The 12,224-nt window shown below is 38.4% G+C and overlaps 1 protein-coding gene and 1 non-coding gene across 3 annotated transcripts; one reads left to right on the plus strand and one right to left on the minus strand.

Annotated features, from left to right (window-relative positions):
* The first annotated feature begins 239 nt into the window (after positions 1-239).
* mrs2 (magnesium transporter MRS2) lies at positions 240-11,250 on the plus strand. 2 transcript variants are annotated; one of them, XM_034873413.1, is made up of 13 exons: positions 240-903; positions 965-1,325; positions 2,051-2,109; positions 2,386-2,422; positions 2,625-2,737; positions 6,006-6,167; positions 6,316-6,446; positions 6,959-7,075; positions 8,713-8,782; positions 9,105-9,187; positions 9,595-9,712; positions 10,053-10,166; positions 10,264-11,250. In XM_034873413.1, the coding sequence occupies exons 2-13, from the start codon at positions 971-973 to the stop codon at positions 10,321-10,323; spliced, it is 1,419 nt and encodes a 472-aa protein (XP_034729304.1). In that variant the 5' UTR covers positions 240-903; positions 965-970; the 3' UTR covers positions 10,324-11,250. The 2 variants fall into 2 exon arrangements, with proteins under 2 accessions (XP_034729304.1, XP_034729303.1); XM_034873412.1 differs by having other exon boundaries at positions 240-1,325.
* Positions 8,148-8,220, minus strand: trnar-ucg. Its single transcript has one exon. It is a non-coding gene; the product is annotated as a tRNA-Arg (tRNA).
* Positions 11,251-12,224: the final 974 nt, after the last annotated feature.

Here is a 12,224-nt window from a genome sequence, read left to right on the forward strand (position 1 = left end):
TGAGGTTATGTCCTGTAGGTTTAGAAACCTAGGATTATTAATTTTGGCTGATTCCAGTATTTTTCCATCTGCCTTTATTTGAATGTAGACCAAAACAATAGATAAAGGGTCTGCATATATGTGTGTATCCATCGACATGTTATTCCTGGCAAGGGGAGTGGGCTTTGAGACACCATAAACATTTATGGGAGATGAATGGTAGGCTAGCTAGCTAATCCTTGCATTAAAATGTCTTATAACGCTTCCCGGAAATAACTAGGCAATATGAATAGTATTAATGTAGGAAAATAGGAACAACGTTTCATTGCTGTATTGTATATGGCTTTGACTGATGACCTCCGTAATTTCTAAAAACCTGGCGACCGCTCAAATATTAGGACTTGTTGGTCAACTTCTGTAGTTAGCTAGTCCAAGCGAGTCCAAGTGGTTGACTTTCTCAGAGATGATCTTTGACAGCCGGTCCTTGTTACCGCGGTGCATTATGGTCCCGTACAAGAGGACTCTTGCTTGTCCTCTTGTTTGCTAGTTGCTTCCATCCTGCTAACTTACTCAACAGTGTATTGGGACTAAAAAAGAGCCTACTGTGTTAGTTGGGGGAAGTCGGTAGTTAGCGGCAGGTAACTGACTGGTGTTACGAGTGTCTTCGTTCACTGTCACACATTTTAAATAGATAATTAACTTAGAACACGGACTACTCCTGATACTAACAGATGAGATAACTTAGTTAGCATAGCTAACTCACATGCAGAGCTGCACTGCACTCTTGACAACACTGTGAAGAAAGACAACATGCAGTATGACTAGCAGTACTGGAGGCTACGTTAACCAATATTTTATCACCACTTTCATCTTTTTACGACACACTGATATGCCTTCTTTCTTTGCTTATGTAGGCTAAAGCTTCCCTTCCTTTTCTCCCCCACCGTTTGCCTGCGGTTGTATGTTTTATGATCTTCTTGAAGCAGTGGAGATGAAACTACACAGTGTACTTCTGACTGGCTGTATGAACTGCACTAGGATGTACCTGCCATTTGGTGGGAACGTTTATCCAAAGCGACTTTTTAGTTCTGTTAGTTATTTTTCCTCAAGAATGGGTGGGACTCAAACCCGTCTCCTTTGTGGTGCTCGTGCAGCAATCTACCCACTGAAGTACACTGTGCCACTTGGAAACAGAGAACTGGGATTGTACCGCAGGTGTTACGGGGGTGTTTGTTCAGATGCACTCTGCAGTCAAACACTGCCGATGTCCAGGTGTCAACCCACAAGATTTCAGTCTGCTGCCCTGAGAAAGGAGACCCTGCTACAAGCAGGTGCAACATGGCCTGGTAAGGTAGTATATATACTGACAACAGGTGATCTGTTTCCACAGCAGAATTCATATGTGACGTGTATGCTGGTATTACATTGTAATACTATACTTGTAATACAATACTTTTGACTTTTGTCTTAGGTAGATAAGTACACCATTCTATCCTTTTTGCAGCACTTGGTAATTTTCACATTTAAATGCATGTCTACAGTATAGCCTGTCTGATACATTGATTTGCAGGCCAACTATTTGTTAGATGAATTGGTATTAGCATATGTGACTGATGTTGAGTATACACACTACAAACAGAAACAATATAGACAGATTGAGGCAATCATGCATGAAGAGTGCAAAGTATGCAGGAGTAAATTAAAGTTATGATAGTTATTATTTTAATTATGCAGCATAGTGCAAAGGGTGCTGGAATAAATTGTATTATGTATTATATATATATATATATATATATATATATATATATATATATATATATATATATATATATATATATATATATATATATATATATATATATATATATATATATATATACTGGATTTAGTAAAGTAAGTACATGTGTTGTCACAACTCTTTTATTACTAAATGTTTTTTTAACATGTATTAATTTACAGAAAGATGTAGATATCATCAGCAACATATTTGATTTTTGTATGCTCTATTTTTATTATATTTAAGGAAAATGTTACTTTACATGTGGTTTAACTTTGTTTTTTCTTTGAACAGTGTTGTTTATCCGCCACAGAGTGACAGACGTTTCCAGTCTGCCTCCAGTTTTTGTAGTGGTAAGAGAGACAGGGCAGTCAGCCCAAAAAATGCCCAATGTTATTTAACAATAGTTACTAATACGAGGTCAAATGACAAGAAAAAAAGACAAAATTCTTTTGTAGAAACTGATTCAGCCTTTTGCATTCCGCAGCTTTTGTCCGCTGGATTTAACCTGGATTTCCTAAATTTATCAAACTAATCAAACATTTACCAATCAGCTGTCATACCTTTTTAGTTATTGAAATACACTAAAACTGGTGTTAGTTGGAATAACTGTGATTGCTATTTCACAGATGAATTTTGACCAAGAGGGAAATGTGACCTCATTTGGTAAGTGTTGGAACATAAATCTTATTCATGTTTGATTTATCTGCCTGCCTTTATTTTTTTGAGGAAAAAAATCATGGTTGTCATTGAGACTGACACAGTTGAACATAGATTAGATAACATATATATGAAACAGAGAGGTATTCATTTGTGTTTTTATTCTAACCCTCTTCTTCTTCCCCTCTTATTCCTTTTTCTCTTTCAGAGAAGAAGAAAACGGAGCTTTGCCAGGAGCTAAGTCTCCAGGCCAGAGACCTTCGCTTCCAGCACAGTACCAGCCTCATAGCTCGAAACAACTGCATTATCATAAGGATGGAGGTAGGCTTTCTTTCTCTATTTTTTGTCATCATACGTCTAAGCCAAAACATTGATCTTAATAACGGGTTGTCTTTCATGGGCATTATGCTAATAATTCTACAGAAGGCTTAAATCAACTTCTCCTGCTGATGCAGATGCCATTACAACTCCATTTAAAACCAGAGGTGTTCAGCCTGTTGATAAATTAGACATGATGCAAGTAAAACACAATGCAGTTAAATAATGAAAACCGGAAAGAATTATTTTATCTACCTGTTTTCTTAAAATACAACTAATTAAGGGATTTAGAACAAAAAATAGGACAAAAAAACACATTCAAACGTGATATCTAGTAAAGTAAAACTCAGTGCAGGAAGCTGATTTGGACCAATAGTAACATTAAAGACAGGGAAACATATGGCTTGATTGCTGGTTGATCCCTTCTATAGTACACAAAGAACTTTCCTTAGCCCACACCAAAGTTGACTGTCCTCCAGAGGGCGCGCAGGAGAAGGTGTAGTAAAAGAAGCAAGAGTCATCACTGCTCATCATTTTACAGATTGCAGTATGTGCTCCTAGTGTGGCATATCATGTTTGGTCTCCATTATTGTCACGGTGACGTAGACACACTCTTGGTCACACCTGAAAATGACTGGATAGACAAACCAGTAAGTTTTTGAGGAAGGATAAAACAGTAACTGTAAATTATAAATGCCGTTGTGTTGGTCATTAAAATAATGCCATTTTTATGCTTAAAGCAGCAAGAGGGAGTTGTGGTGTCATAACAGAAAGCACCATACTTTGTCTTTTGATCCCATGCTGAGGTAATACCTTGAATGGCTGCCTTTAATCATACAATTAGCCCAGACATAGCTTAAATGTTACTCTAACACCTTTTATTAAAAGCCACCAGTTCTCACCTGTCCTTCTTTGCTCCTGTTCCAAATGTCCTTCACTCCACACACTCCCTGTGCTGCTGACACCTGCCTGGACAAACAGGGCAGCGTTCATAGGGTGGGCCTGTGTATGGTGGCTCACATTTATTTACCTGTTCCCGCACTACGCAGCCTACAGGCAGCCGTTTCCATGGAGCAGCTGCAGTCTTTACCGGCCAAGTCGTCATCACTAACACAACACCCACTTTTGCATTTCCCATGGCCTCCACATATTCTGTTATATATAAAAAAAGTGTATCCTCAATAATATAAATCTGTTTCTGTAATTAAGTAGGTAAGACAATATTACATGGCTTATTAATCAAATTTAGTACCAGCTGTTGTGGTATGAACAGCTGCTGCACTTGCAGAATTGTCCGCTGTATTTTTTTGTCGGGTTTACTTACACTCACCCAATTCCTGCATGGATTACCCCCTACCACTGCACACAGGGGCGTTCGGGCCCGAGTGACAGAAGTTTTCATTTGGTGGAGAAAAAAAAAATGGGTGAATGTTACACTGTTATCCAGCGTCAGGCTCGTGGCACTCACACTGGCCACACACCAGAGTCCCCCGGCCAGTGCAGCCAGGGCTGTTTTCCTCTCGGGTTCTCCTGCAGTCACGCTGACCTGGGGAAACGCATTTTACTATTTATTATTTAGTTTTTGCACAAGCTATTTGACACAATATAGAAGACAATCATGTGCTTTTCTTAGCAGTCCACTGACTTTTAAAGTCTTCCAGTCAAATGACTCATTTTATCTCATTGTCCAATATGGGGATTCTTATGATTCTCTGCTTTTTGACCATATATTGCATGGTTCGGAAGTTATACTCCTCCAGAGTTATATGTAACTCCCATAACAGTCTATGGTAACTTAGTAAAAAGCCTCTAGGTGTGATGTGGACAGACCAGGGCCCAGTCCTGTTCTGTTTCTGGTTTGAGTCGTCACCCTCACTGGGACAATGGGCAGCCTCAATATCACCCAGAGACTTTTTGGGGCATTTTTAGGCCATTATTGACAGGACACCTGAAGAAATGAAAAGAGAGAGAGAGGAAAGACATGCAGCAAAGGGCCGCAGGTCGGAGTCAAAACCTGGCCCGCTGTTTCGAGGAGTAAACCTCTACAGACGGGAGCACGTTCTACCAACTGAGCTATCCAGGCGCCCAAAAAGACATTTTAGTAGAGACTTTACTATTATAATAATTTCTTAACATCTACATTTTGCTATCCTGTACAACCAGAGGGATCCCAGCCCAGTTTGGACACAACAGAACCAGCAGCAGGGGGAGACAGAGCAGCCTCACAGACATCCTTCAAATAAAGCAGTGGGATGTACTTAAAAGTAGCAATTTACTTCATCAATAAATAAATATATAAAATATAATAATGGACTTTTACTAAGTGTATTTTTTTTATTATAATTTCTTATTTATCTTGTGTATGTATTTGGAATAGTCGCTTATGTGCACCCCATGTCCTAAGGCTCAGTCCTGGCAGCGACCTGGGTTTGAGTCTGACCCGCGGCCCTTTGCTACATGTCATTCCTTCTCTCTCTCTCTCCCCCTTTCCACTGTCGAATCAAAAATGCCCCCCAAAAATAGCCACCTATCGTCTTTGTTTAATGGGGCACGTTTAACATAAATATTAATTACATGGGTAAAATGAGACAAATCCTTCTACTTAATTTTTACATGGTAAAGATGCAGGGGTGGTGTCAGACCTGTTTGTTTATCGTGTTTAAAGCAATTTTGCATGTTTTTGTTAATTTAGGAGTTTGGTATACTATATACCTACATATCATATCTTTGCTGACAAAGATAGAAGCCATAGAAATGATATTGGTTGGGTGAAAAACCCAACTACCACGACTGTTAGAAAGACAGACAACTTCATACACACACACACACACACACTGACAAGCTTCAGATATATTGACTGGGTGTGTATGCTGTTTGAGTCCCATGATGCAGAATCCGGTTACTCATCTTGATTGGGTCGGCTGTTTTGAGGATCTAAATGTAGCAAGAGAAAACAAACATAGAAGTGTACGTCTGGCGGATCAAAGTATTTCAGGTCTCTCAACGCAAATATTTACAGATCAGTAGTCCACTCTTGGGAGTGCAGTCATCCAAATGTAGTTCTGCGTTCATGACTGTATAGATGAACACACTCGCATTACCCCGAAATGTCACGCAGATGTAAACAATTTATGAAAAGCCATGCATCGGTTGCCACAAAACATGTAAGTCATTTCAATCTTGAAGTTTTTGAAATGAAAGAAGTGTTTTTGCATCCGATATTGAGGATCAGAATTCAAGTTTCTCCCCTCATCCCTCGGTTTCTTCACAGACTTTGAAAGCCATCGTGACTCCGCAGTCCCTGTTGGTGTTGGATTTTCGTGGGTTTGGATTGGAACGTTGGTTGGTACTGGAACTGGCCCCTCAGATAGCATCCCAGTCACACGCTCTGCCCTTTGAGTTCAGAGCACTGGAGGCCATCCTGCAGCACAAGGTAAGACTGATTAGATAAACAGTGTATTTAAGCACGTTCCAACCTAGATGGAACCTACATGTAAATTGAGGACATCATACTGTTCCAAGATAAGGTGAAGCAAGCTTGTGCATGCCCTATATGCGTCTTCATGTATTTTTGTCAATAGGTAAACACTCTACAAGCTCGGCTGAATGATGTTGAACCAGTAATGTTGGACACATTGGAATCCCTGGTGGATCCTAAAATCCTTTCCGTTGATAGAAGTAAACTCCACATACTGCTACAGAATAGCAAGAGGTAAAGCACACAACCACATACACTGTCATAGTTTGTAAAGTATCTTATAAATGAGGGAGATAGCATCAAGATGGCAATGCATTTCTAAATTATGCATATGAGAAAATGGGTCCCCATATGTGAGGCTGAACTAGTTTTCATCAGTCAATCCAAAAAGTCCCTCATCTTTGGTTAGTACTTTAATTATGCTTCACTAATCACATGTGGCAGGCCTCAGGTCTTACACTATTATTGTTTGGTTCATGTATGTTATCTTCTTGGTCATAATTGTTTTGGCACAGCTGTCATTACTTTTATCTTCTCTCAAAAATTCCCTACAGTTTACTTTTAAAATCCCAGTCATTGGCCCTACATACGGTACTTCTCCAATCAGGTTCCAACTAATTATCATCCTTGGATCTAAGAGCTATGGAGTCAGTTCGGTGTTAGACCTAAACATTAACAATCAACATGTACATGCTTTGTTTTGCACGTCTCGCTCAGTATCCCTCTGCCTCTTGTAACTCTAACAGCTTATCAGAGTTGGAGACGGACATAAAAGTCTTTAAAGACACCTTGCTGAAGATTTTGGATGAGGACGAGATTATTGAAGAACTCTGTCTAACCAAGTGGACAGACCCAAGGGTTTTGTAAGTTACACGTGCACTCCCATGAACTCACTTCAAAGATCCTTTAGAGTCCCAGGAATTGGCTCTTTATTGATGTCAAAAAATGTACAAGTCTCAACTCCCTTAAAGGCCAGAGGGAGGGTGTGAAAATCTCAGTCTCCATCTAGTCAAAGATGACTGGGGGTATATACTCTTCTTCGATATGCATGAAGCATGCTGTTATGCAGTTTAAAATTTCTGACCGACTGCACTGGACTAAAGTTATTAGCCCAATTCACACCCAATATAGATCCTATGTGTGACCAAGCCACTTAACCCTTGTGTTGTGCTTTTTTTATTTACTTTAATAAGGCTTTTTCTGAAATTTTTTCAATGTTGTGGGTGCTTTTTTTGTTGTTTTTTGTGTTTTTCCAAAGTTTTTTGATATTTTTAATGTTGACATTTTCAGCACTTTTTTCGACGGCCCATTTTTGTTAACTGAAAATGGGTCAATTTGACCAAAGGACAACATGAGGGTTAAATACACGTGTTTTGAGATTGTCCTACTTTATCTAAATTTTGGCAATACATATTTGAAATGCTTTCCCAAACTACTGATACATCCTTAGAACCATTAGCCTTACTTGCTTTATTTGGTGTGGTAACACAAAGTCTTATATTAAATAATAATACATTAAATGTTCTGTGTTTAGCCACACCGGTGACCAAATGACAAATTTTGATTAGATAGAAAGATTGTAACCCTCTCCTTTGCACAGGGATATGTAAGGAAAATGTATGTTTTTGGAGACGGCTAGGTATACTATTAGGGAGTCAGATGACAAGTTGCTATGGCAACTTTTCCTTAGCGGTGTTGATGCTTTGGGCTCTTATAATCTTATTGTTGGGCTGTAATGGTTGGGGTATTTATTAATCCAAACATTTTTATGCATGAAGTTGCATAAAGAAAAATTTAGACTCAACATTGTTTAAGCAACTATGATGTAGTTATAAAGATGGTAAAAGTATGCCTCCAGGACCCCAAACAGAACGTTTTTTTTTTCTTGTGGTCAAAGCAAGGAGAAACCAATGAGACAATGGAAACCAAAAGAAACGACCACGAAGGGACTCGAACCCTCAATCTTCTGATTCGAAGTCAGACGCCTTATCCATTAGGCCACGCGGTCTGACTTTCAGTGGTGGGGACTCGTGCATATTACATAGCCGTGATACACATGCGCGCGTGCACATGATGAGTCTCATTCCGGAAACGCTCGTGGACAGATTGCTTTGTGGCACCGCTTTGCTATAGCAAGACGGTTTTTAGTATCTAAACTCACGTCAGACTATCCGTTTTATTTCTGTAATATGTAGCTAACGTTGCGTTGTTTACCGCTGGATTCATATTTTCTAATTGGGTATTCAGGTTTAAACGAGCTATTCACGACAAGTTTGTGCTTTGACTTGTTTGAGAGAAAACTCGCCATTTATCGTTTTTATGATTAATTAACACAACTTTTTTTTTTTACTTAAAAAAATTATATATACGTAGAGCAATTCCAAATTATAAATCATCATATCGATTGTGAATGTTTTGGTAATTGCTAGGCCTTTATTTGAAATGTATTTGTATGTACGTGTGTTTCTTTGTACTAACATTCGTCTGTCTGTCTTTCTAGTGAGGAGAGCAGCTTAGGTATTGACCATGCTGAGGAGATGGAGCTTTTATTGGAGAATTACATGATGCAGGTAATGCTACTTAAACAGATAGACACAAATGTTTCCCTTTTCCTAAATAATATGAAATAAGTAAAAATATTGATAACGAAAGCTCAACCATAAATTAATGTAATTGAATATTATGTAAAATACAAAACCAAATGGTATTTTGAATAAACTAAAGTCCAGACATTTATTCTTACTTGCACCTTTATTGCGGTGTTGAACCTGTCCACTCGCCCCTCTTGTTTAATATCAAAAGCCCTGGCACACAGTGTTTAATGTCATCTAAATGTAATGCACAGTGGTTGTGTTGGGAGTTCATACATTAACTGTGAGCTGCTCCATGCAGGCTGAGGAGCTGGGGAACAAGACCAGAGAGCTGAAAGGCCTGATAGATGACTCTGAGAGTGTCATCTTTATCAATCTGGACAGGTAGCCACACATGCCTGTTAAGGATATACAGTATATGTACACATAAAGCCTAAGGCATAATTCCCATTGGGGACACAGGTCCCCCACTCTTTTCAAAATCCTGTTTGTGTTAAAAATGATGACTATCTTCATTATTTCCCAAATTTTGTATGTGAACATGGTTGAACATTCAACATTCATTGATTCAATTCAATTTTTATGTAGAATTTTACTTTGGACGGTTCATAAAATGTGTGATGTTTTGTGTCTTTTCTTAATGTTTACTAGATTTAATTTGAAAATGCATTAATACAACTGGAACTTACATTGTGTTTAGTTATAAAAAATCTCTTTCTGCTTCTAAAAAGACATATATACGTTGACAAGTCCCCTTGAAACATAAAACATATGCTGTCTGTTTTGTCAAGCCATCGCAACGTGATGATGCGCTTGAATCTGCAACTGGCGATGGGCTCCTTCTCCCTTTCCTTATTCGGTCTGATAGGGGTGGCCTTTGGAATGAATTTGGCATCGTCCTTTGAAGAGGTGAGAAACCTTCTTGCGAAAAATGATATCACATATTTTCAAATATGAGCATTTTCTTGCTTGTCTTAACTTTTATATTCTTGTAAGTCTAGTAAGTCTATAGTGAATTTAGAAAGTAGTTTGTTTTATTTTAACTAAGTTTAGTCATAAAGTACATTTTGTTTGTGGACATGTCCATGCAGACCTGATTGTGTGTGGGATTGTCATTTTTTTTAGTCTTCCAGTGTTTCTACAATTTCATTTGAGTGTATTCATTCATTTTGGTCCGTGTGTCTGTATGTACAGTACATACTGCTCCTTTTGTATGTTTATACTCACATATACTTGTGTTTATTACCAGGACCCTCGTGTTTTCTGGCTGGTAACAGGCTTCATGTTCTTGGGAAGCGGGCTGATATGGAGAAGACTGCTGTCATTTCTGGGACGACATCTAGAGCCTTCAGTACCCCCTCTAGTAATACACACACACACACACACACACACACACTATAATGCCAGTTAAAAGAGTGTTTAAAGATTAAGTCCTATGTGTCATCCTGTTTGTGATACAGATCCCTCAAGTTTGGAAGAGAAATCTGAAAGCATCAGACATCAAGGCGGGAGTCAGATGATGTTCTACTGCCGCTCTGTAAAATGCCAAAGACCTCCTACAGACTGCGCAGCTTTAGAGGCGATTGTTTTACCGACCTGGACCTCTTGCAGGGCTCCTACAAGGGCCGCGAATTTTGTGTGCTTCTGTGTCCCCATCATAACATTTCTCGTACAGTGTTGGGGTTATTTCAGATACTTGAATAGATGTCACCTAATCATATCATACCTGCATGTACAGTATGTGGATAAAACACATGGTGGTATTGCTCTGTCAGTGGTTGCTTGGGCAAGTGGAACTGAAACGGATAAAAACCTGACTAATATAATAACCGCCTTACATGTACTTGTATGTTGCCTCATTTAATAGGTGAAAATGTATGTTAAAATTATTTGAATCTTATTTTTTAAATCACTGTGAACAAAATGAAAGTCTATTTTAAGGTTCACAGGTTATTTACTCTATGCTCAGTATGTAAGTAAGAATTTGCCTTCATTGAGCTGACTGGTAACAGCAGGCAACATTGTAACCTCAGTTAGACAGTAAAGACTTCCGGAAGCATTTATGACATCATCATACATGATATCAGATCCTAATCTTATATCTGATTTGATTGGCAACATAGTCTGGTTGACCGGATGTACATTGTTGGGATAAGGCCTGATATCACGCCGGATGTCCTTCCACAACCTCTGCTATCTCTTTTACAAGGGCTCTGTCGCTGCATCCAGGGTACAGCAACACACCAGAACGTTTTTTTTTTTTTATCCCTATCCTTGAATACTGTAGATCAGCGGTGTAGCCGGACCAGGCTCCAGCACTGACACAGCACAAATATTCTTCCGTCTTAAAAAAAAAAAAACATTTTATTTTTGTATTGTGTCTCACTTTGTAACTGTAAGTCAGTCTCAAAATATTGGCCCAGAAATGAAAGCGTTGTGAGGAACTTCCAAGAGTTTGACTTATATCTGCTGTTGTCTTTCTCTCTGGCAGACCTAATAATGAGAAAGTAGAGTTCTGAACTTAAAGAGAAGGCGAAGAAGGGAATTTCACATTTCCACCTAGAAATGAAAATAATTTTGACTTACAAAGTCATAATTATGAAATATTATAACTTTGTCCCCCTTCCTGTTTTCAACAAAGCAACAAAATAAAAACATGTAAAAACAAAACAAACAAAAAAAGCTTTGTCATTCTGGGGTATTTAAACCCAATGCAAACTATTGCAAGTAGTCTCAACATAGAAATAACACGAATAATACATTTTCTTTATATAAACTATTACTGCCACATTGTACACATGACAGCTCATGCCTTACAGCAGGGGTTTCCGACCTTGGTTTCGGGATACCCTCAAAAGGTTGCCAATTAATCAGAGGGGTCTTGATTTGTTAGATGATTGTATGATAATACCTCTTTAGTTGAACTGGTCAAAGCTGATAGACTTATGCAACAGGTGACGAGGAATCACTCGTAGATTTGGCTTCATTTTCAGGAGTCAAAAGCCCAAAATGTTACAAAGCGCTGCCTTATAGTACTGTTTACTTTTTCCAAAAACCTGACCATATCCTTAACCTTTTGACTGTTGTATCTCTTTATCATATTTTATGCCACTAATAAAAAAATATTCAGCATACTGGTAATTTGTCATGTTTTTTAGACACATTGAGTCACAGTGGATCTAATTTGGCTTTTCTGGCACTGAACAACAAAATACTTCAGTATCAAAATGTAATCACTACAAATAGAAAAGTACAAATGTAAAATTACTAGCATACGTTTTCACACGTTTCAAGGCACCTTGGGCAACAGAGTTCCGACATCAAAGTCTAAGTGTAAAAAAAAATCCCAGTTAAATCCACTGAAAACGTGAAGTAAAACCAAATCGTTCATCAATGTTTAGAAAATGTAAAAATGTTAGAA

The sequence above is a fragment of the Etheostoma cragini genome, chromosome 6, assembly GCF_013103735.1.
Source record: "Etheostoma cragini isolate CJK2018 chromosome 6, CSU_Ecrag_1.0, whole genome shotgun sequence".
In the NCBI taxonomy this organism is placed as follows: Eukaryota; Metazoa; Chordata; class Actinopteri; order Perciformes; family Percidae; genus Etheostoma; species Etheostoma cragini.

Bases quoted from the DNA above. Each gene is read 5' to 3' on its own strand.
- mrs2 (XM_034873412.1), top strand. From the start codon at position 941: ATGTTTTATGATCTTCTTGAAGCAGTGGAGATGAAACTACACAGTGTA. The intron at 9,713-10,052 runs GTGAGAAACCTT...GTTTATTACCAG, and splicing joins TGGCATCGTCCTTTGAAGAG to GACCCTCGTGTTTTCTGGCT. The intron at 10,167-10,263 runs GTAATACACACA...TTTGTGATACAG, and splicing joins AGCCTTCAGTACCCCCTCTA to ATCCCTCAAGTTTGGAAGAG.